The sequence below is a fragment of the Semicossyphus pulcher genome, unplaced genomic scaffold (genome assembly GCF_022749685.1).
Source record: "Semicossyphus pulcher isolate SPU_LCO1_2020_fin unplaced genomic scaffold, fSemPul1.0.p SCAF_5, whole genome shotgun sequence".
Lineage (NCBI taxonomy): Eukaryota > Metazoa > Chordata > Actinopteri > Labriformes > Labridae > Semicossyphus > Semicossyphus pulcher.
The window spans coordinates 22670456-22696414 of NW_027211726.1; the positions used below are offsets into that span (position 1 = coordinate 22670456).

The following is a 25959-nucleotide window of genomic DNA, read 5'->3' on the forward strand; positions in this document are numbered from 1 at the left end:
AATCAGTGGAAGTATAACAGGCACAGAGCTCTACTCACACTCAGCACAGACTGATCCAACGTGTTTCAACGTGAGTCCCAAGCAGTTCAGTAATCCCGCAGGAGAAAAGATATTGATGAATGTCCCTCGGATGAGCAGGTCAAATACCGTCTCTGTCATACAATAGGGGTGTGTGCAGGCCGGGTGGATAGCTGTACTGTTTCTCTGGTCTCTGCAAACAGCGCTGATAATCCGGATGATCAAGGTCACCTTAGGTAGGTTTCTAAAGTCGCTCCTGACCCGGTCCTTTCTTCCTTTCCTTCAGCCATCACCCTCTGTCTCTGTCCTCTGTCTCTCACTCTCTCCGGAGCCTCCTTAACAGCTGTGAAGTCAGCCAGGAGCACAATAACACGACTTCTGGTGATCGCCTTCAAAATAATATCCATTAGCTTATTAAACGGAGTTTTACCTAAAAAACAGGCTAGAATTGATCTAGAGAGGTATCCTTAGAAAATAAAAATAGGTTTTCATGAAATTTCATTTTATTTTTTAGCTTGCATTTAAAGCCATAAAGGCCGATGTTAAAATAATTTAATACTAATTTTAGGACTATCAAAGTGTTTTATCAGGCAACCAAAAACGATAGAAAACCACCAAGGAAAACATTTGACAAGGTGCAATAATTTGCTTTCGATCGATTTTTATTTGATTCGTTTTTAGTTTCTATTTTTAGGCTATAACATTTTAGGAACCGAAGTACAGGGCCTTTGTGCTTTTAATCTGAAATCCACGCTTTGCTGCTATCCGCATCCTGGCGAAATCTCTTTAACTTTTCTCCCAGCTTCCATCCAGACAGCCAAGCGAGGACCCAACCCGTTCTGGACGGAGTATCAGTGACGTCACGAGCACCCAAAACAGGAAAGGCACAGCCTTACGTTTAAAAAATACATATAATTGAAGATACCTACATCCAGTCATCTAATAATTCAGTGGACACATGGATAATCTATTTAGATCAATTTTTCAAATGTTCTACAAAATACATTTAATTCAAACTTCTTTTTTTTTTTGCAACATTTTTAGCAATATACAGACACTATACCTCAGCCAGGTAAGGTGCATCTTTGTACTTCAAAAACATAATTTCCCCTAAAAATGTTTTTTATCGAAGACTGAATAAATAGAAGTTAAATAACTTGCAGTTATCTTGCAGGAATATGCAGTGATTGCTGCCTCCTATACTAGATAGACTGAAGAGAGAGTGGCCATTGTTCACTGGAGAATGACAAGACATGTCTGAGTCAGCCATTCCTCCATCCCCACTCTGGACCTGATAATGTTGTACTTGGCAACATTTTTTTTAAGTGAAATGTGAAGTAGAGAGAGGTGCAACTCTAACATAAAATAAAACACTATCATTGTATGAAAAAGGTTCGTGAACATGGTTCTGCATAGTGAGTTAAGTTAAGTTGGTCTTCTTAGTCTACATAATTCATAGCCTACTTGTCGTTAGAGACCTGTTTCCTGTACTCTATGCTATCCAATGCAGAGCTCTATACATTAAGGGACGTGATATCAGATGACTAGGCTCTTAAGAAGGAAGACCTGTTAGTTGAAAGTGTTATTGCATGGCCTGTAGTCATACTTACATACTATGCAAAGCCTGCTGTGTGTTCTTCTATCACAGCATAGAAAGCAGATTCTCTTATTTTGTAAAGTCCCTGAACTAACCCAAACTGACTTATTTATCATCACTTTGTTGTATAGTCATTCCATCTCTTCCAAAGGCAGTGATGGACGTCATTATTCCTGCCAAATCTAAGCATGTGAATAATTCGGCTCAGTTGGGCCTACATTTTGGTATAAGATGCAAAGTTGGAGCATATATGACTGATTTGTTATCAAATTTCCAAGTTTTTAACTTTAGACGGTTGCTACTATTCACTCTGCCTTTTTTGTACATCTGCCCTGAATACTGGAATGTGTCTATATATATATTTACATCTATAAGGTTGTGTTATGTGTGATACTATCTATATTATATTGTAATATATCCTATCCTATCGTATTATATATTTTATATCATAACTACAGTATACATATAAATGTTCTTATTATTTTTATAAAAAACTAAATGTTCTTATTATTAATAAGACATTTACTTAACATTCATATATAGTATGTTGCTAGGCCTGTTGAATGTTAAACGCAGCTTATAACAATAATAATCTTAAAAGGTTTGGCACAGGGCCGCAGGCTGGATAAATAATGATCTTGTGATGATGATGTTATGATGCATAAATCATCAGTTAATCTCATTTCTATTGTCTTTAACTTAAAGCCTTGTACCCTCCATTTGTCTTGCAAAAAGAAGAGGAGGTAGGAGGAGGAGAAAGGAGGTGGAGGTGCAGTATGAAATGCAAACCTTTATGCTAAATGGAATATTACCTATATTACCATCAGATCTGATGTTAACAGGCTGAGGCAGGGAGTGTGTGGCACCAGCTGCTGGTGGTTTTCTGTCTTCTGTGATGTGATTTAATGTTTTATCCGCCTGTTCTGTTTCTCTGCGTGATATTTTTATATCTTATATTAAATTCCGCTCAGCTGTTCAGGTTTTATTGTTACTTTATTGACTAAATTAACATCCAGCCAACAACAGCTGAAAATTTGCCTTTTGGCGAGCACAGGCACATTTACACTGATGTTAATCATTTTGCAATTCCCTACAAATTATTCAATAAATTACTTTTCAGATGCAGATATGATCATTATTTATTAGTTTGGGGCTACTTTAAGTGGGCTTCAGTCAGACAACCATATTTATTTTCTTAGTGCATATACCATACACTTATTAATTTGTTTGAAAAACCTGGATTTTTGGGTGTGGGTTTCCGGAACGCTGATGTGCCACAAGATGGTGCTGTTCTCCATCTTATTCCATGATAAGGAAACCATGTGAAAATACCTCAAATGAAAAACCATACTGTCCTATAGAAATGTCACATTAAAAGCTTTACACCAATATTTGCAAATTATTATGAATAGTAATATCATCTACCCTCACTATTAGTGTTGAATTTTATCTCCCTTTTGTATTATTACATTTACTTGATAGCACTTGCAGGAAAGAAGCCCTCCTATTTTTTTTGCCTGCAATTTGAAGCTGGGGAACAATAGTCTGAGGGGGGAAGAAAGAGGAAAGAAGGGGAAGAAGGGGGAAGGAAGAAAAAGAGAGGAAAAAGAGGAAAAAAAGGGAAAAAATAGAGAAAAGAGAGAAAAGGAGAGAAATTGAAGACTCTTAATGGCTCTTCTGCATGTAAAGAGCCCCTCCAGGTCGTCATTTTCATAATAATTCCAGAAATCCGGTTTCTATAAATGGGAATTATGAATCAAAACAAATTTTAACCAAAGTGCTTTGGATTGTTTAGATGAAATAAGTTTAAAGGAGTTATATGTCTACATATGAAAACACTTATTAGTATTCAGAATTAATGAAATCAGTACTATTTGTCCTTCTGTGTTTTATTATGCATTCATGATGCATGATGCAGGAAAGCAATATTGTGATTTTCATTCTTCCTCAGAAGTTTTACTGACATTAATTCATAGAACTGTATTAGGTATGACATTATTTCTAACGAATCTATTTCTAATGAATTGAAAATATTAGCTTTTAGCATCTCCTTCCCATTTAAGAAAGGTTTATTTTATAGCCACAGTATCATGGTACTGTATTGTGTTATCATGCATGGTGGGGGCAAAAAGCAAAACCATGTTTACTCCTGGTATTACACAGATTTAAATAAGTCAAATGAAAGAATTGTTGTAGAAACAAACCACATATTTATTATAAATAGAAAACACAGTGAAAACAAAGAAGCCCCACCCCCCAAACCCTCTCTTTCACGCACCCCATCTCCACACACACCCACACAACATTATAGAATGACAATTAATTGAACACAACAAAATAAATAAGAAAAATTATGCCAAAAATTATTAATCAAATGACTCCAGTAGTGCAAAGAACACAATAATGAATAAATACAATACCAAAAAAAAGAATAAAATACAAATGTCTGCCCTTTTCCACTAAATGTCTTCCAGCCACTGCTCCAGTGTCATCCCTGCATGGGTCTGACAGTAGATGGTCTGTGGCCACTTTCTTCGGTGGCTACACTTTCTTGGGAGGCTAAAGAGAAGCAGAAACATTAGTATAAAGAACACAACATCAACAATCTGCACATGACAATTTGATATTAGTTTACAAATACCTTCTTAGTATGGAAACCACAGTCACATGTCTGTGGGCCCTTGAACAGAGTTGCCTGCCCCCTCAGCTGCATTGGGCATTCCTCAATCTGTAATATTTCATGACAGCAAATAAGCAAGTGTCTTTTTAAAAACATTTAGTTTTATCATTTATAACTGTATGCTTATTGCTTTATACAACTCTACCTTCTGAAAGAGGTCATGCCACTTCTTCTGGCGGGGAACAGGCCTGTTTCCTGCATCGGACGGCCAAACACCGGTGGCAGCAAACCTCCGTGTGCGTCACATCCATTTATCATCACCCATAGTCCTGTGTTTTTGTTGTGTTGAAGCCATCTGTGGCCAAAGAGGAGAAAAAACGTACACTATCAAATCCCACCATCTTAACACATAATGCTACCATCATAAGATAAGATAAGACCGAACAAAGCCAATGTTAATATAGTATAGATATGTGAAATTAACATATTCACAACTACTAATAAAACATAGAGATTAAGCATGGAATATAGGGCAAACATACATAAATGAAGGGTACAAGAGGTAAAAGTAAGGGTCAGTAAGGGTCATGTTGTGTGTAATGATTCAAGTTTCATTAGAAGTATATATAAGTTATAAGGTCATACTGTAAACAAAACACTGTTACTGTGAAATTGTTATTTAGCCTACCGAACAGCAAAACTCCCCATTCTTTTTTACTGACCCCTCCCTCCACAAGATGTTAATAAATAATCAATAAGCTCATGAAATAGGGCAATGTTATATTCTATATATAAATAACTTAGCTGAAACGGCCTCAACAACGTTAGTATCGAGATGATACGACAACGACGTGCGGAGATACAGGATGCATGACGATGTAACACGACAAAATACAATACAAACATAACTTACAGGTCTCTAACTCTGACAGCAATAATCATTGTAGTGAATGAAGACATCGACCGTGTTAACCAAGACGACTGTCGGTCTTTTTTTTTTTATACCGACAACTGGATTTGACACAAAGACGCTAACCACAATGGCGCGAACGATCAATATAATAATATATGGATGACAATAGTTGTATTGATGCCATTTACCTTGAGATTGAGAGCTGAAATTCCGCTTCGAGTTTGAGTTTGCCGCCGCATCGGGACCATTACCCCGCAGAAAGTTGGACTTGCGTGGCTAAGATTGGCTGAAAGGGGGGGGGGGGCGGGAGCTAGAAAGCTGAAATCCCCTGAGCGCCATTGGTTGAGAAAGATAAAAATTCTGAAATCCCCGTGACGCGATTGGCTTTGAAAGCTGAAATCGGGAGGACGCGATTGGAGGCTCGGAAACAGTCGGACGGGGGTGAAGCACAACACCCGGAATTCCCCACCTCGTGCTAGAAATGGTGAACTTTGTTATTGCTTCTTTAGATAAAAACTTCAAGGTACCGTAGCGGACGAGAGATCGGTGAGCGACATGGAAATCCCTCCTGTCTGACACCGATTTGTTTTCTTGGAAGACTTTAGAGGCTTGAGTCTACTCTTCAGCTGTGGTAACTACTCTTTGTTTCAGTTTGTTAGTTAATGTTGATAATTAAGGATCTATCTTACACTTTGTATTTTAGCTGTTTATTTCAGATGTAAGTCTGTGTTGAAACTATAGCAACTGTCTATGGATTACAAAGGGATTGCAAAACGCCTGCAAAATGAAAAATACACTATACAGAGAATTCACAAGACTGAGAACCAAAGAGGCTGAAAATAAATATAAAAGATATAAAAATAAGTTAACTAATATTATAAGGACAAGCAAGAAAGATTATTATAGGAAAATATTAGACAATAACAAAAACAATATTAAAGGAATATGGGATATATTAAACAGTATTATAAGAAATAGTTATAAACAAACAGATGACCAGAGTATTTTATTGATAAGGATAATGTAATTTGTAATAGAAGTGATATGGCTGACAATCTAAATATTTTTTTTGTAAATATAGGACCTGACCTTGCAGAAAAAATCTCTGATCCAGGGTCAGTTGGAAAAAACATGGATATATTGATAGAACGAAATCCCAACTCAATGTTTCTCAAAGCAGTGGAAGAGAGAGAAATACTGGACATTGTTAAAAAATTCAAAAAACAAAAAGTCAACTGATTATAATGACATTGATATGACAATAGTGAAAGAGGCCGTTGAGGGGATTTCAAAACCATTAACATACATATGTAATTTATCATTTCAAACTGGTTCATTTCCAAACAAAATGAAAATAGCCAAAGTCATTCCGCTGTAGAAAAATGGGAACAAACATCATTACACCAACTACAGACCTGTCTCCTTACTTCCACAATTTTCAAAAATATTAGAAAAACTCTTCAATAATAGACTGCATACCTTCATAGCAAAACACAACCTACTCTCTGATAGTCAATATGGTTTCAGACCAAACAGGTCAACATCACTGTCAATAATAGAAGCAATTAAAGAAATTACAAATGCTATTGAGCAAAAGAAATATGCAGTTAGAATTTTTATTGATATTAAGAACGCCTTCGATACAATCAACCATGACATATTACTAGAAAAGCTCGAATGATAGGGCATCAGAGGTATTGTGTCAGACTGGATTAAAAGCTATCTACAGAAGAGACAGAAGTTTGTTGTGCTGGGTGATGCTTGTTCTTCGTGTTTTGATATTGTTTGTGGTTTCCCCCAGGCGTCAGTGTTGGGCCCTAAACTATTTATTTTGTACATAAATGATATTTGTAGGGTGTCACAGGTATTGAAGCTGATATTATTTGCTGATGATACAAACATTTTCTGTTCTGGGGAGAATTAAAAAGAAATACTGGAGGAAGTCACTAAAGAAATTAGTAAATTGAAAATATGGTTTGACAGAAACAAATTATCATTAAACTTAAATAAAACTAAATTAATGTTATTTGGGAATTGCAGAATTCACGAACAAGTACAAATACAGATAGATGGGGTGCAGATTGAAAGGGTTCATGAAAATAATTTCCTTGGGGTGATAATAGATAAGAAAATTAGTTGGAAACCACACATCAAACATGTTCAAAGTAAACTATCAAGAAGCATTTCAGTTCTAAATAAAGCAAAACAGGTTCTGGATCATAAATCACTACGCATCCTGTACTGTTCCATTGTCTTACCATATTTCAATTACTGTGTAGAGATCTGGGGCAATAATTACATGAGGTCAATCAATTCACTAACTATTCTACAAAAAAGGGCAATACGGGTCATTCATAATGTCGGCTATCAGGATCATACTCACTCACTCTTCATACAGTCAAAATTCTTAAAATTTACAGACATAGTGAAATTCCAAACAGCACAAATCATGTACAAAGCTAATAATAACTTTCTGCCACAAAATATACAAAAATTGTTTAAGAATCGTGAAGGAGGATATCAATTAATAGGAAAATACAACTTCAAAATTAAGCTATGTCCAAAAATGCAACAGTTTAAAACAAAATATAAAGAAAATGTTTTCACGGGATACAGAGATGAAGTGGGGGTGTGACAGTCACTAGGTGTGCACAGGATACTGTTATTGATTATTATTTCTTTAATTATTGTTTTTTTATACTTATTTATATCATTATTAGTTGGTTCTTTCTTTTATGTTGTTTTGTTATTGTTAGGTCCTTTTGTCTTAGTCTTCTTCTATAAATGTAGATGGATATATTGGTGTATATTTAGTATAAATCATGTTCATTATTATATACCCAAGTTATTATATATATATATTTATATAACAAGTTGGATTAGAATTAATGGGTTATGTTGACTAAAATCCTGTTGTTGTTTTTTTATGTTCCCCTACAGTAAAACCTTTAATAATGTTATTTAAATAGACTGTACATAAAATTACTTGGATATGTAAGCCTGATCAAAAATAAATGTAATGTTTGGTCATGCAGATCATAAATTCTAGCAATAATAAACACATCAAAGAAAAGTAATCACATAGCAATATTCATTTTTTTAATAATGTGGCAGTTAACAACAATTACTCAGTCGAGCAGCAGTGCAGCGTGTCTTTCAAGGAAACTTCATAAAAAACATTTTAGAAATAACAATAAAACTTAACTTATTAAACCTAATAAGTTATTAAACTTAAGTTAACAATTAATTAATAATTAAATTAACTATAATTTTAGTGTTTTTTAACAGAACATACAATCCTAGAAAAAAAAAAGGCTCACTCATGTTCAAGTGTTTGTGTCAACTATTTACATATCTAGAATTGCTGCTTGGAGGAATTTAACAGATGGGGGCACACTGCCCCCTAGCTCATACACTGAAGGAACTCCCATGCAGGAGCATACTGCTTGGGGTAGTTGATGTTGAAAATGTAAAACGCCTTGAAGCACACATCAACTGCCCCAAGCAGTGTGTTGTGCTCTAATGCCTGCCCAGAGACGATGACACAGGCCTGGGGACACAGGTGTTCATCTCCAAGACAGAGGATGTATGGATAACGCCTTGAGCCTTCAGCCTGTTGGAGGTACTCCATCATGTTTGTTCCAACATGATAGAGAGAAAGAAGGAAAAAGAAAGGAAAGGAAGACAATAAATGCATGTACATTTAAAAGCAACCAGTCAGCAGAATGATGCAGTTTCAGTTTTTCTCTCTGAATTGTATATTCAGTAAAGGGTTGTGTGTATTCAGATATATTGACTAAACTGTCCTGGTGCCCGGAATAACATTAATTATTAATTAATTCCCCAAATAAATGACATACCCCTTTAAATATCCTAAATTTTACTAACAGGCCGAAGGTGATTAAATAATGCCTGTCTGGCCTCATCCACAATGGCCCCGACCACTTTTTGTCTTAGTCTGTAGACAGGAGGAGGGAGCATGATGGGCAGCAGCCGCAGCGCAATGTCCCCCTTGGCATCTGTAGGAAGAAAATTTGATGGGTATCAACAAGATGTGGAATGGCAGAGCTGTGATCTGATCATTTATTAGCCTGCTGTACCAAAATGTAAAATAACTAAACCTATGCTAATATTTATATTTGCAAAGTGTGATGTAAAAGAGAAAAAAAGAAACAACAGTTACCCTGTGTCATCTTCCCGTCTGGGTACTGGAATTTCCCCTCCTGTTCCGCCAGATGCAGAATCTTTTCTGCAAATAGAGGCAGCCACCTTTTGCACAGTTTCGGTGCAGCCTCACCATGCAGAATGGAAAAGTCCTGTGCAGTCTAAAAGATATGAAACATTCACAAAGAAATAGAAATTGAAAGTGGCTTTAACTATGGTTATAAACAATCCTTTTGAATTATAAGTAACATATTCTGCTATCATATACCATGCCTGGGGTGGTGAGTCTTGATCACTCCAGGTACAGTTTTGGAGCCGTAATATATGAATACATAAAAAGAGTAGCTTCTTATTGCATTATTTAAAAAAAAAAAAAGGTAAATGGCATTGGCAGCTGGCCTCCCTGTTATATCTGTATTTCAAAATAAACAATAATCGCTTATTTAGGCATGTTTTCATTTAAATGCAGAAAAATGTATTTTAATTATTAATTTTCTTACCTGAAAAACTATCCCCAAGATTTGGAAGCTGTAATCCAGATAATGTCTCCCTGACAAAGCTGTCCATATGAGCTCGACAACCTGAAATATTAAGACAAAGATGGGTTAATCACATTAAAAAATCAACATCATTTTTTCTGCCTCTACCGTAATTACTTAGTACGTACGAAAGTAGATACAAACCTTTATTTAATTAAAGAAACTTACTCTTTTCCCTGTATGTTCTTTGCTGGGATTTTTTTAGGATGAACATTTTTAGACCTGGTTTTAGTCTTCACCAGAAAGGCTCTGTCAATGCCCTGCTGCCCTGCACCAGTACTGCGCTCATATTTTCAGCCCCATTGCCACCCCAGCATCCACCTGTGGGCTCCGGCTGGGAAGATATTATCTCATCACTCCTCAAACCTCTGAAGGTAAAATAAATCTGCGAGTGATGAGGTCAGAGCCTAGACGCCAAACAAAAGCTATGTTCTGCTGCTGCAATAAACAAATCAAACTAAAGTATAAGTTGTCTGACTGAACTCCTTTTAACGAAACAAATGTTGTTTTCTAGGTGACAGAGAGAAAGGATGACGGATTTTCCGGTGAACATCTGGTAAGAAAGTTTTCTATTTTGTTCACAGGGGCTTTTAAGTGACCAATGATGAGGAATTCTAACAATGGGCCTGTAAATGTATGCTTTCAGTATTAGCTCCTTGAAGCTCTGTTTTGTAAACTCAATCACTTCTTCTACCTTGCAGGACAGATGAAGTACGTCCTTTCCTGCTAAGAAGCAAAAAAAGAGGTTAGCTACACACATCTCATTGTCACACATTGAAAACCATTACTACACTAAGTATCTGCCACAGTTTGTAAAACTCCTCCTTTTGTCTGCCCTGTGTTCCAGATGAAGATTACCGGAGACAGATGAGAGATTTTGTGTCTGCATTTAGAGGCAAAACTTTGCCCTTAAACAATCCAGCTGATGCCAGATGGATGGTTTGCGACCTCCATGACACGATTTACAGTGAGAGAGAAGATGTGGTGAAAGGGTGGGAAACATTCTACCTTCCTGATGAAGTGAGGATGCAGGTTATAGGTGTAGTCAAGGGGACCTCTTGCCCGTGTGACCAGCTCGTTCTGATGACCTGTGAGGACAGAAAGCTGTACGTCTTTGATGGAGAGGAGCTGCATGTGGTGGCTGGCAGCCTGGAGCTGCTGTGTGCGGAGGGAATGGAATATCCAGCACCCCTGAGCTATTACAAAGGGGAGGCCTTCAAAGATATGGTGAGAAGTTACAGTTAAGATGCTGGGAAGAAGCAAGGCTCTTCTTTTTGATCAGCCAGTGGCACTGACAATTTTACACTTTCTCTCCTGTGTAGAATGATGAGGATTGGGACAAGTTGCAGCAGGGGGCCGTGGGGAAGAGTTTGGACACAGCACATGATGAACTGGTGGCAAGACATAAGCCCGAATTCCTAAGAAATCTCTTCAGAGGTGGGTATCTTTATCCATGCTGCAGGGTAAAGGTTAAGGTCATACTTTTTAAAGAAACTGTAAATGAATTTTCCTACATTTCGAGGTAACTAGGTAACATGACACGATATGTCCTTATGTCGAGAGGAAGTTACCAGCCTCTCTTTCACTGCAGTAGATCAATTCCTAGTGATGACTGGTGATACTCCAAAGTTGCCCGTTAGTGCTGAACTGACTGTAAGAACACTCCTGTCATACACAGATAAACTGAACCGCATCACAGTCTGTGCCCAGATTTGTGTGTCCTGATGGCATACATTCTGACTTACCTTGACTTAAATAAGTTCCTTGTTTTAAAATCCGGTATGCAGTATCTTTCCACATCTTCAGCCTGGTGAAGAATGACCTCATTCCCTTGTTGGGTTAATCATAATTCTCCAGGTCTGTTAACCAGAACCAGAGAGAGCACATTAGTCCATTCATAAAGATGATTTATTTCAGCACTCTTACATTTATCAATAGGGGGAGATAGAGGGAAGAGGGGAAGAGAGAGAGAGGACAGTGCATCAGCTTCACAGCAAAAACTTTTAAACTCTAAACTTTGGGCTATGGCCGTACGAGGTGAGCTACCCCATTTAAGTGCACTAACATTAGTATTGATTTTGATGCCTTTCTCCTTTTTAGTCTCTCCAGAAGAGGACTTGTGGGCACGAATGGAGATGTTCCCTGCAGTGAGCCATGGGTCAACCCCAGAGTCTCCTTCTCGCCCCTTGTCGACTGGCAAGAAAAAAACTCAAAAGGAAGGCTCCCAGGATGCATCCTCATTAGATGCCTTAACATCTCTGCCTCCTTTTCATGTCCTCTTGGACGATGATGACGACAATGACGATGATGGCTTTGTCTCTCTGTTGTCTTCTGGGTTTTCCCCCTGGGTCTCATAAGAGTTGGACAGGCAGGAAAAGAGCCAGGAGCCAGCATATTGAATATTTTTTTAAGTGCAGTCCATTTACCATTTTTAAAACTCTGAATGAGGAAATACTTTTTGATTCTTTATACATATTTTTCTCACACTTACCAGCAATTAGTCAACCCATTTTTTTTTTTACATCTTGGATTTTGTTTGGTTTAGTAATCATTCACGTGTAACACGTGTAAAATGTCTCTGGACTTCACCTCATGTGGCATCTTTGTCATGGACTCTTTGCAGGGTGACAGACATTCCCGATGGCACAGTAACATTATACAAAATTATGACGTACCAGTTTTTATTGTCACATACTGCACATTTTATACATTTACAATATTAATCAAATCATGTGAGCAAAATATGTAAATTGTTGTATACTATTCAACTGTGATAAATAAACTTTGAATGCACCATTTCTGCCTTAAATCATTTTCCTGTGTAAAATATTAAGCTGTAAAAATAGAGCTTTCTGTTGTGTTCAGCGAGTCTGAAATGAAGCTCACCAAGTATTTGAGGACATTTGTTGTAGACTGAATTGATATAGCATGAATATTCCAAAGCTATTTGTAATGGTAAAATGTATGTGCGTGTGTGTATTCGTTGTACTACATCAGTTAGCATATATTTTATTTATAATTTGCCATCTAGCTTTTCAGAAACTTTCAGGCTGCACTCAGTGTTAACTGTTTGGTTTTTCTTTCAGCTCAATAAATCCACAAAGACAAACTTCTGGGTCTAAGAGTTTATTTACTGAAGAATTCAACATTGTTGACGTGGAAATTCAGCGGCACAACACAAATATTGGGAGCAACAAACACACTTTAATACCGAGGGAAGTTTGGAAAATATTTTGCCAGTCACAGATATAGTTGTTTTCTTCAAGAGTTTGTTCTAATAACACAACTATGTGGCTTTGTTTATAGCGTCTTTAACTTTATTGATTTTATTCAAAACAAGTAAAATGAACATGACGGGACGCAGGCCCATAGAAAAGAATAGGTGGAAAAAACGTAGGCATCTCACATTTTTAGAGCTGTTATTGTGAAACTAACACGTTTTGATGTGCGTTGGTGCATGAGCGCTGTTTTGTTTTGACACGTGTTTTTCTCCACACGTAGGTAAGACTACATCCTGTCCCGTACGCAGGAGGAAAACATGTTAAGACATCTGAGGGGATTGTTCACTAAAGGTTTGCTCCCGCAAAACCTGTGCAAATAACACATCCCAAAGTGCACTGCAGAGCAAACAGTGTCTCTGTACTCCGGTGCCTTTATGCGTATTTAAATTATAGTCATTTAGTCATTATGCAAACATTCGGGGCAAATTTCGCCTCTTTCTATGTAAATTAGCCTCGTGGCTAAAAGCACCTAATTCACACGCCAGTACTAACAGCACAGTTAGAGTGAAAAAAAATAAATAGCCTTCATGACGACTACATATTTTGTGTAATCAAAAAATGTATTTGGCTGTAAAAACAATCTGATAATAATATATTGTCATTATTATTATAATCAGGAGACCAATCAGCCCGGGGCTGTGCGAAGCTCAGTCCAGGCACACGGGCACAGACACATGCAGATTGTCTGGAGCCATTATACGCATGACGGGGATTATTTTATGGACGAGCTGCTGTTGCACGCTCGTTTAAAAAATTGAAGCTGCGTTACAGACAGTGAAACTATAAACGCCTGTCGACTCTGGGCTACACAGTAAACTGTACAAAGAACTGCCTCCTCCTCTCCCTGCTCATCATCCATCTGTGGATGGAGTTGAGATCCGTCAGTGTGCGCTCATCTAACGCATGAGAGCGCGTGGAGGTGCAGACAGCTCCTCTTCACAATCAGACACAAAACAAGAGCGGATCTGCGAAACTTATCATTACTGCAATTTGTTTTGAGAATCGGACCCTGAGACGGAGCAGATAGGGTGCAAATGGTGTGCAATTTATGGTGCTATCAGCGGCCGCAATTCATTCTTAGTAAATTCTTCGTGCACTTCACGTGTTTCCCCGTCTCTCTTGACCACAGTTCCATATTTACAGAGGCTAACTTCTATGTCAAGTAGTGAACGAACTAGTAGGCTACTATAATATTTCAATAGAGCAAACTGCACTTGATGCCATTTCTGACCATTCTGAGGGTGGATCGCTGTTTGCCTTTACATCATGGGTGCATATAAGGAGTCAGAGTAGATTGAATCGGGGGTAGGGCTTAATTTCCTTCTTTCTGCCTTAGTTGATCATTTGTCACAATGGTGAGTAGCTGCTTTTATGTTGTTTCTTTGCCAAATATTAATATCCTATTGTTCAATTTCTACAGAGCTGCTTTTGTTTCTCTTCACTGTAAAACCTGATAAGTTAGTTCAACTCAAACCATTTGAGGAAACCGATTGTCTTAAACCATTTAAGTTTATTAACTGAAATATTATAAGTATAAGAATGTATTTCAATTGAGTACACCTAACTTTTGATTTATTGCTAAATAAATAAAGTATATAGTACCCAATCCATTGAGTGTACTGAACTTAGAATGAGTGAGTAATTTTAACTTATATGTAACATTTCTATAAACATATTTTAAATATATTATAGTAGTTTGAACCAATTAAGTAAGATGAACTAAGTTAAGTTTATCTCAACTTAAAACCCTAGTGTGTCTACTCATTTCATTTGAGGTAACCGATTGCTTTAAAACTTTTAAGTTGCATTAACACAAAACAAACACTTTCAACTGGAACAGTTTTCACTTCATCAACACTTTATTCAGTCAATGCTTACCACTCACAACATGCACTTAGCCACACAAGATAAACATTTCACTGTAAAGAATTATTGTAACGGGTATGGTGAGGACCCAAAAGCAGCACAGGCAGACGGGATATCAGTCGGTAATGACCTTTATTATTCACTGCAGTCTTTAACAGTTTATACAATGGCAGGGTGAAAAGTCTTGGCTCACAGTGATCTTCTGCGAGATCTGAGAAGGAGTGAGCCTGGTGTCGCTGCCTGAAGGCAAAGCCAACAACAGGTGGATTACCTAGCTGGCAGACAGGTCCAGTGGTGAGCTGTGTAGCCACAGAGCCGAGTAGGTGTGTAACCAGGAGGGAATAGGCGAAACTCGTGGTCGAAGACAGAAGGCTGAGGTAATATCCAGGGCAGAGACGAGGCAGGCAGGTCGGGGACAGACGAGGTCGGCAACAGGTGATCAGTCCGGGGAAAAACGCTGGAAAGTCAGGCATAATACAAGAACAATCTGGCACTGAAGCAGAGACTGGAGCAGGCTTAAATGCAGCCAGGGCTCTCACAGGTGTGGAGAGTTGGCCTGATGAGGAGGCGTGGCTGACAGGTAGAGTGGAGCAGAGACAGGTGTAGGGAGTTGGTCTGATGAGGAGGTGTGGCAGACTGGCAGAGTGGAGCAGACTGTGACAATTATTCACAGCTCCCGAAATAAATATTTTATAAAATTTAATATATAACAAAAATCTGTTTAAATATGTCCTTACTTTAAAAAAAAGACAATTTCTGTATTATTATCAAAATGCAGCATTAACTTAATTCTTACACTACCTTAATTTACTGTAAATAAAATAAAAATGTTACATTCTTAAGATGTTAGTAAAATATATTCATTTAAGACCAAAATTCAAGTATTAAGTCATAAGTTAAATAAACAACAAGAAAATGCAGCAAGTGTAAAGACACCAAAACTAAATATTCTAAACACACCAATAGAGTAAAAAGTACTTAAAGGGATAGTTCGGATTTTTTTTACCCTCAGTTCTATGAAATACTAGCCAGTAGTGTAGCGGATGCAAAGCTATTAGCTTACAGACCGAGTCCTGTGGTCGGACTTCTGTCTGGTTCCGAACGTAGAATAAGTAGTTCCGGTGAGATGCCAGGGTCACGAAACCGAAAAGGTTTACCCTACAAAAACAACACAGAGGCAATGGTGATCCATTTCCAACACAAAATCACCGTCCGCGGATTACATATACTGAGTTTTTTTTGGCACTATTTTCTCTCTTGAACAATCCAGTATCACTACGCCTGAGGCAGGCAGGTCTCTCAGGTGACTTGATCCATCATGTCATCACTCAGAATATCAAGCCCAATTAAAATAACATTTAATAATAAAGCCAAAAGCCTTAAACCTGACCAAGAATACAGGTATCAAAGTAATTTAACCCCCAAATATGAATGTTCACTTGCTAAATTTAGTGCAACATTTTAGCCCGACTTTAAAAGAATTACCTCATAAAACAGGAACACCACTGTGTCCGTTGCTGTGTCCTCCAGAGCCCATGGTGAAAGTTTTCAGTAACAATTATAAAACGCAGGCTTCCCTCCAAAAATACTCCGCACTTGACCAACCTCTGAACTGGCAAAAAACGGCTACTCTGCATCAGAGCAGTCCTTGTGGGCGGGGTTTATACATTTTTTTAATATAATCAATTACTACAACTTAAAGTGTTCCAAAAAATCGGTATCACTCAAAATGAATGAGTCAGTACTACAATTAATCATTTTTGAGTTAATTCTAATTCATTGGTTTGAGCTACGTTAAATTTATTTGAGGACTAAGTGAAGTTAACTTCTGTTACTAAGATAGACTGTTAGGTTTTACAGTGTTGTCATTGGAATATTTCATTTATGTCCTATGTCTTTTTTCCCTCTCTACACATCACAAGCCTGTGCAGATAGAAACACGGTGAGTCAACTGGTTTTCTGAAGCACAAGTTGATATTTCTGCACTTGACTTTTTAATTCCCTAAAAACAACGCATGTTTATTGTTTTAGGGCACAAGAGTTTTTGAAACAGGACTATTTCAGAAGGAATGCTTTCTTGATTATCAACAAAATGTTGGACATGAGTTCCGGTGGTCCGTCAGTGTTATTGGATGAGGTATGTCTAACAGGGACTTGTTGTTCCTAAATTGATTGATACTGGCAAACGTGTTAATTGTTTTGAAAGCATTATTTAAAATAAATAGGGAAATTAACACAAGGTATTCTGTCCTGGATACACACATTGATAACTTATTTGTTTGTTTGATAAGTTTTTGTTCAGTTTTACTGAGAATGTTTCTCAGTTGTACTAACTTCAATTTAAAAACTGATTGTCATGTCATGTCAGAAAATGATTGTCATTGCAGGTTCTTCACAGCATCTTCTTCTTGGGAAAGATCCACTGCCCACCATATCCCCCACATAGAATTGTGAGTGATGGTGAAATACTGGAAGAGTTAAAAGCCATCTACCCTCAGCCCTTTGACTTCTATTTGACCCAAGTACCCAAGCGGAGTCCGTTGTCATGCGTGCTAGACATGGTAAGATTACACTTTATCACAGATAATATTATTATCTCTTGTCCGGATAAATTAACATAATCTTGTTTCAACACACAATCCAGGTTATTTTTACATCTTGATATTTGTGATTGCTTGCAGATTGTCCAAGTGACCAGACAAGAGACGGAGGAAGAGGAGGAAAGTAAAATAATAGACAGGCTGCAGGAGCTCATCAGTTCACTGAAGGAAAATAAAGCAACAGATCTGATCTCCTCCACCATCTGTGTCTCTCAGAACAAAAGGATCCCAGATTCAGTCAGGTACTATGGAGTCTCCATGTCCACGTCTGGCTGTTTTCCCGGGCGAATCATGGTTGCTGCATCCTGTCTGAGCACCTGGGACAGTTATGTAGCCGGTGCAGTGATGGCTTACTATCCAAGAAGGGTTAAAGAATATTTTGATGGAACCATCCAACTCCAAGAGCTGGTCAGGTGCCAGGCATTTAGCCTGAGTTATAAAGGAAAAATGGATCCTTGTAAATCATGTGAGAATATGTTCGGTTTGAAAACAGAAAAAGAAACAGAAGAGAAAAAAAAGGAGTGGCCCTATGGCAACTGTGCTGAAGTTGAAAGTTTAAGCAAATTGCTTAAAAATGAGAAGGAAGTTAGAGAGCAAGCACGACCAACATCTGAGACATACACAGAAGAGAAAAGGAAGGAGACTGAAGAGAGTCTTAAGAAAAGACTTAAGGAATTGTTGCGCAAGATGGGGTTTACCTGCTGGGATGATGAATTCTACACCCCCAAGCAACCGGACAGATCTCTTCTAATGTGACGCTTTGGCAGTAAAATCTTCTCTGTAAACCTTGTTTTTAATTATTTTATTAATTAATTACTTTATTGTGAAGATTTTAGAGCTGTCAATATATCATGCTTTATTATTGCAAATTGTTAATGCTCCAGCTACATAAAAATGTAACGATAAAAGTTAAGAATGTTTTTATGGCTTTTATTTTTAAAGGCAAATTTGTGTCAACATCTTTTATCCAGCATGCAGAAGATGCTCAAGTTTTATTTTATCCCATTATTCACAATAAAATGATGCTGATGTCACATTCATTTTTTGTTTTTATTCTTATCTCATCATCATCTCATCCACATCATAAGGAGTTGAATCCTTGCCAGTATGAGCCTACATGTATGAGGTGACAGCTCAAACTGAGCGTTCAGCCAGCAGCGGTCTTCCACAGAAGAAGGCTGAGGACATGAAACTGATTACCTTAGATCTCAAGTAACCCTTTTTAACTTTTTTAAGTTTGAGATGGAAGTGTAACAAGAATGTTAACCTTTTCAAGATTTAAATACAATCATCTCATCTATTTTAAAATGTTTTAGGACTGAGGTTTTCTATCTTGTTCAAAGTCTTGGACACGGTCATTAAAGTCGAGGTGAAATGAAAAATGTCATTTTAATCCTTTTAGATCACATCCCCGGTAATATTGTGCATCTATTTGACAATATAGGCAAAAATAACCCCACAGAAAATCCATTTCTTCGTATTCTTATATCAAAATCTGATCATTTTTTCTTCCTGTAAAACTAAATTTCACGCGTGCTTACGTAAGTTAGCACCAAACTATTTCAACCAATCAATCTGCAACATTTAGCCGCAGAGCACCAAGAACGCTCGGTCAGTTAGCTAGCTACTGCGCTGTGGAGAACGTCTGTCTACGCCCACTTCTCAACGATCAAATCAAATCCCTCTAATGATATGTCCCGCCTGCACGTCCTGTTTCACTCGGAAATACGTCACGATACGGAAGCTAGATACTCTCGAAATGCCGTTTCAGCCCGACTTTAAAAGAGTTCAACTGAAACAACTTAAACTTGGTTTCAACATAAAGTTAGCAAAGGCCAATCAGACATTAAATCCAGTCCTGAAAAAAACCTTTAACTACTTATTGCAGAAGAGACTAAATACAAACTATTGCGTATTCTCATCAATCAGTGGAATTGATCAGAGATTCATACAGATGAATAGACTATTACCAGTGGCGTACTCATGCCATTTGAGGGGCAGGGGCAAAAAAGGGGCACCTGTCGTATAACATGGGGCACCAGCGCGCAGAAAGCTGTGATGCGAAACAACAGCGTGGGCATTTATAACTATATATACCATGAGGGCACGCTGTCCCACACAAAGTAGTGTGTGGAGGTCAACTATTCATTTGTTCACAGGATGGGTATCCAGAGGAAACGTTAGCAAACGTTAGGCGATTGCTCCCCATGCCCCTCCCTCAGGGTAACTCAGTAGGTATGGCCGGAGATATACTTGCTGCTTGGACTTGCATTCGCATGCGTTCCCTGTGTCTGTTAGGAGCGTTGGCTGTGCACGTCCTCAAAAATGAATGCTACGCATACGCAAGATGCAGTATGCACATGAACCGTAGGGGGAGGCAGAAAGGATGTGACAGAGTCAACACAGCAGCAGGAACAGCATTGGCAGAAAGTTTTGGAGAAGAGCTGAGACATCAAGTCCACAATTATCCACAGCTGTACGATGTGTCATTGCGGCTTCACAGCGACAAACATGCCAATCAAAATAGCTGGCGACAGATTCATTTTAGAGGTCGCCCTGGAAACCTGCAAAACTAAATGTAAACAAGTCCGGGACCGTTGAGTGTGCACAGAGGAAATGGAGCGGGGGCGGTGCAGACAGGGTGTCCACCTAACACACAAAAGCTGTTGCTTTTTCTGCCGTGACCTCAGAATTAACATCATAGTAATGTCCTCGAGTGTTGCCATGCTGTTGTTTACATCCCACACATATGTTGTGGCAAAAAAGTTCCACAAACTCTCTTATCTGCAACATAATTTCAATCTCCAATAGATAATAAACCATGGTTGAAAAACTCTTAAAAATACGTTATAAACTGTGTTGAAAATCTCTTAAAAATAGGTTATAAAACTTGGTTAAAAAACTCTTAAAAATATAATCAAAGTCTTCAAAAACTCAGACAAGCAAACACTAGAGACTGGCAGAATCTGATGCAAAAAGAGTTTATTCCCGTATAAATACAACGAAACAAACCCGAGTCCATCCGGATGAGACTGCCCACGGGTCAGCCGCTCGGGTCTTATATACTCTCCGCCCCTCCCTCGCTGGGCTTCAGCTTGCCCCAACACCTGTTGGAGCCACCCCCTCGCTCTGGCTCTCTTCCCTCAGTTGGTTTCCTCTCAGTTTTTGCCTGACCCATTTCCAACTTTTCTGCAGGCCTCTTCTTCACTCCGGCCAATTAGGCACGTTCATGCACTGTACAACAAAAAAGGAGGGGCTGGGGGGGGGGGGGGGGGGGGGGGGCACCTGTTTTTCTTGGCCAGCTGCCAACCCTGCACTTGGCTTTCATACTGAGCCCAGCGAGTTTTTCAGCTTAGGATTCTATATTTAGAGTTTTAACACTTTAGATTATGAAAACTTGTTATAAAACATTAGAATATAAAACCTTAACTATAAAACATTTGACTGTACAACTTTAACTTTAAGGCTTTAGACTATAGAAAAGTTAACTTTAAGACATTTTAACTATAAAACCTTTAACTTTAAAGCATTACACTATAGAAAAGTTAACTTTAAGGCCTTAGACTATAGGAAAGTTAACTTTAAGACATTTTAGCTATAAAAACTTTAACTTTAAGGCCTTAGACTATAGGAAAGTTAACTTTAAGGCATTATAACTATAAAATTTAACTTTAAGGCATTGAAACATTTAATTTATAAATCTTATGGCTATATACCTTCAACTCTAAAACCTTTGATTATGAAGTTTCAACTAAAACATATCATTATAACACTTTTGATTATATATCATCAACTCTAAAACATTTAATTATAAAGTTTCAACTAAAACATATCATTATAAAACTTTTTATTATATAACTTCAACTTTAAAACATTTGATTATAAAGCTTCAACATTTTTTCCAACACATACGGTAGTTGCATAGCACCTGAGCTCTCCGGCGTGCTCTCAAGAGGTATCCTCCAGTAACACGTGTAGTGCAAAGCCAAGTATGTGAACAATTACGGGTAATCTAAACAGGCACCGTATTTGAAGCATATGTTTAACATGTGTGTGCCGGGACAGAACCGCTCCAATGTTATTCAATGCTGCAATCTCCACCAGCCGCGCATGCTGCGCAGGAGCAAGTGTAATACGTGAAAAATGTTCTGCTGCTTCCCCTGCTGCTGCGCATCAGTGAATCGTAGAAAGCCATTGACTGCTCTGTAAATACATGCCCACAACCAAAGAATCCATGTTGAATTATGTGAGCTCTTCATTTTGGCCTTCTTTGATTAAGTTTCCTGTTGAAGTTATTGATAGGCTAGATGAGCAGGCAAGATTAGTTTGAAAGAGCAATGAATATGTACATTTCCTCAACATCCTTACATCCTTAGCCAACAATATACTTACATCTAACTTTCTCTTTCCCTAGCAAATCCTCATGAAAGCAGAGGCCAATCAGTTATGACAATCAGTTATATCCTCATAAAAGAGTTTATTTGATTTTTAGTCAGGACTTGGAGTCCACCATATTACCATAGAGACAGCACTGATAAAAGTCACAAATGATACAGAGCGGTCACATGTATTTTACATATACATTTTAGGTTATCCAGCATCCCACATTACAGTTTGAGGCAAATGCTGTTTTGGCCCGGAAAAATAGGACCCTCAGTTAAGTGGAGGGGATTCGCATAAACTCAGCTTAATCTTTTGGCAGTGTATGAGTACATCTCTTCTGCCAGTTTGTCTCAAAATTAGTGTCTTTCCTTATATAAACCAAGGTTCCATTCTCCTGGTAGACTTGATTACCTCTTCGCTGTAACTCTACATCGGATAACCTAGGAATATAAAGTGAGTCAGGCCAATGCCTATGGCGGGAGGAAACATCATGAGAAGAACTTAATGAGAAGACGATGGGGAAGAGGACAGTGTGATTGACAATTACCTTCAAGTCAACTTTCAACCTGTCAAGCTTACAATAAAAGAATGAATGAAACCCACCATGAGTCTCTGGAAATCTCTCAGTCCGGATCTTCCTAATGTCATCTTTAGAGGAGGGACCGCTGGCAAGCTGCTGCCGCGCCTCCTCCACTGTTTTCGCTGTTTTTGCGATATTTGCTATTTTGTTGCCTCATGTCGATTATGTTGTGTATGAACTCTGCTGATTTGACTTGTTCGATCTAACACTCTGTGACACTGAAACACCAGTCAAACAGTCTCTACCTGTCTGCTACTACTGCCTCGCCACTGGTTAGCCACTGGGCTAGCTTCGCCGGTACAAGGCTCACCTGCACGGGGCTCCTGGGGCTCCTCTCCGCACTCTGTGGCTGGATAGCCTGCTCTGGATCGGGGACTGGTCCGCTGCTACCCTGCCAGCTCTCCTGGACGCTTACCTGCGCCCACTGATTACTGTCAAGGCGGAGGACGCTGCACTCCCGTTACACCGATGCCCAGAGGGTGCTCGCTCGCCGGCCGGCTAGCCTGCTGCTAATCCCCGGCGTCGATCAGCTGTTTACCCGTCTCCAGCGAAGCTACAACCTACACGCTTCACTTCTCTGCCTCCACTGTGCTGGTTCTGTGGCTTCACCACATGAATCATCTACAGCTGGACTACATCGCTGACCATCCTACATCATGTGGATTTTTAACCTGTTGCTCTGGATTGTGCTGTGTGTGACTCTTACGAGTGCAACTCTGCCGCTCCGTTACTCGGTAACAGAGATGTTACCTCTCCAGATCTTCTCCAGGACCCCTCCACCCCAACTTGCACTCCACCACTACATTCTCAAACGACCGAGATACATCCACAGAGGCTCTGGACGGAACTTTCAGTACAGTCAACACAACAGCAACACAAACATCCGCTCCTTTTGGTCCGCGGAGCCCCGCCCCCCTCCCTGCACTGCCCGTCCTGTAAATCACAATGTACTGTCCCCCCTGCTCAAAGCAACTACATACACACCACTCACCTGTCTGAAACTCTGTCTGCTGAATATCAGATCCCTCAGTAACAAGGCTTTGCTGATCGCTGACTTTAGTGCTGACCGTAAGCTGGACATTTTATGCCTCACTGAGACCTGGCAACAGCCTAACGAATTTTCCCACCTAAATGAGGCTGCTCCACCAGGTTTTTCTTAAATTAGTAAACCCCATGCAGGGGGGGGGGCGGCCTCGCTCTCCTTCACCGTGATAACATCAAAGTCACTGCTGTCACTGTCCCCCATCACTCCTTTTTTTAATGTTTAGCTGTAAAACTCACAGGCCCCAAACCCACCATCATTGTTACCTCTACAGGCCACCAAAACCCTCTGCTGTTTTCCTCAATGAATTCTCATCACTACTAACATCTGTATGCGCAATGTTCACCACTGTTATCCTTCTCGGCGATTTCAACATCCACATTGATAACCCATCCAGTATCCTTGCCAACGACTTCACATCACTCCTGGACTGTCTCGGTATCACACAACATGTCAACCTCCCAACCCATAACAAAGGCCACATACTGGACTTAATCTGCTGCACTGACATCACTCCCACCAACCTTGATATCACGGATTTCCCAATTTCTGACCACAAAGCTGTACTTTTTGACATTCCCACCCAATTACACAAAGTCAAAGAACAACAGACCATCTCCTTCAGAAACATCAAACATATCAACACCACAGATCTCACCAACCTGATCAGATCCTACCCCAGCCCTACCCAAGCATCCTCCTCTGCTTACCTGGTGACGCATTACAATAACTGTCTCTCCTCTTCCCTCACGACCCTGGCTCCCCTAAAATCCCGCTTAGTATTATTTACTCACACTGCTCCTTTGACCCCGGACCTACGCCAGCTCAAAGCCACAGGCCGCTGACTGGAGCAACTGTACAAAAAGACCGAACTCACTGTACACAGCCAAATGTACTCTGACCACCTACATCACTACAAGAATGCCCTTAACACTGCCAAATCTTCATACTACTCCAACCTCATCAACACTGGTACAGGTAACAACAGAGTCCTCTTCTCAACAGTCAGCCAACTAATTCAGACTCCTAAAACTCTCCCACCTGACATTTCCACCGATCAGTGCACTGCCTTCCTGGACTTCTTCAGCTCTAAAATCAACACCATTCACCAACAACTGGCCTCATACTGCACCTCCTCCAACGATTCAACCTGGATGATCACCACCGGCCAACCTCTCATCAGCTCCCTCTCCGACTTCACCCCAGTATCAGAACAGACCATCTCTGAACTCATCCGCAAAGCCAAAGCCACCACCTGTCAGCTTGATCCTCTTCCCACCTCCCTCGTCAAAGCCTGTCTGCCATCCATCTCTCCCATGATCACCAACATAATTAACTCCTCCTTCGCCTCTGGCACTGTTCCCCCCACTCTCAAACTGGCTGCTATCACACCCATCCTGAAAAAACCCAGTGCTGACCCAACAGACCTTAACCTTTACCGGCCCATCTCCAACCTCCCCTTCATCTCCAAAGCCCTTGAAAGGGTGGTTGCCGCACAACTACAGCTCCACCTTGACACAAACAACCTCCATGAACCCTTTCAATCCGGTTTCCGTCCAAAACACAGCACTGAAACAGCCCTGGTCAAAATCACTAACGACCTCCTCCGTGCAGCTGACTCCGGGCTACTTACCATTCTCATCCTCCTCGACCTCAGTGCAGCATTCGACACCATCTCCCACACACCACTCCTGGACCGCCTGGCTGGCATTGGGATCACTGGTACTGCACTTTGCTGGTTTACTTCATACCTCACTGACCGCCAACAATTCATGCAGATAAGGGATCACAAGTCTGGACGTTCGGGTGTTTCACTGGGTGTCCCTCCGGGGTCAGTCTTGTTTCCACTCCTCTTCATCATCTACCTCCTCCCCCTGGGCACATCCTCCGTCATCATGGGATCCATTTTCACTGCTACGCCGATGACACACAAGTCTACATCTCCTCCAAACCCACTGCTGCCACCCCTCCCACCTCCCTCATCACCTGCCTGGAAGACATCTGGAGCTGGATGAGCAGGAACTTCTTGAAGCTCAGTGGCAATAAAACCGAGGCCCTGCTCCAAATCCACCCTCACAAAATCACAACACACTCACCGGACTCCCCGCCAAACACATCAACAGAATACAAATTATTCAGAACTCGGCCGCCCGGATCATCACCCGCACCAAATCATCTGACCACATCACACCTATTCTCATCCAACTTCACTGGCTCCCGGTACAATACCGCATCCAATACAAAAACCTCCTCCTCACGTACAAAGATCTCCACCACCTAGCCCCTTCTTACCTCGGCGACCTCCTCCAAGATCACAGCCCCTCCCGCACCCTCTGCTCAGCCTCTGCTGGACTAT

The 25959-nt window shown here is 39.8% G+C and overlaps 2 protein-coding genes and 1 long non-coding RNA gene across 4 annotated transcripts; 2 read left to right on the forward strand and 1 right to left on the reverse strand.

Moving 5' to 3' along the window:
• Window positions 1–3899: 3899 nt before the first annotated feature.
• Window positions 3900–5410, reverse strand: LOC138609555 (uncharacterized). Its single transcript, XR_011309482.1, has 4 exons — window positions 5337–5410; window positions 4441–4590; window positions 4257–4343; window positions 3900–4174 (listed from the first exon to the last, which is right to left on the reverse strand). It is a non-coding gene; the product is annotated as an uncharacterized lncRNA (long non-coding RNA).
• Window positions 5411–5617: 207 nt separating this feature from the next.
• On the forward strand, window positions 5618–12952 carry LOC138609106 (uncharacterized). Of its 2 annotated transcripts, XM_069681729.1 has the most exons (7): window positions 5618–5779; window positions 10057–10225; window positions 10366–10407; window positions 10553–10596; window positions 10699–11078; window positions 11174–11288; window positions 11952–12952. In XM_069681729.1, the coding sequence occupies exons 3-7, from the start codon at window positions 10382–10384 to the stop codon at window positions 12206–12208; spliced, it is 822 nt and encodes a 273-aa protein (XP_069537830.1). In that variant the 5' UTR covers window positions 5618–5779; window positions 10057–10225; window positions 10366–10381; the 3' UTR covers window positions 12209–12952. The 2 variants fall into 2 exon arrangements, with proteins under 2 accessions (XP_069537830.1, XP_069537831.1); XM_069681730.1 differs by lacking the exon at window positions 10057–10225.
• Window positions 12953–16925: 3973 nt separating this feature from the next.
• LOC138609335 (uncharacterized) lies at window positions 16926–18632 on the forward strand. Its single transcript, XM_069681978.1, has 4 exons — window positions 16926–16940; window positions 17030–17135; window positions 17386–17559; window positions 17680–18632. The coding sequence occupies exons 2-4, from the start codon at window positions 17091–17093 to the stop codon at window positions 18352–18354; spliced, it is 894 nt and encodes a 297-aa protein (XP_069538079.1). The 5' UTR covers window positions 16926–16940; window positions 17030–17090; the 3' UTR covers window positions 18355–18632.
• Window positions 18633–25959: the final 7327 nt, after the last annotated feature.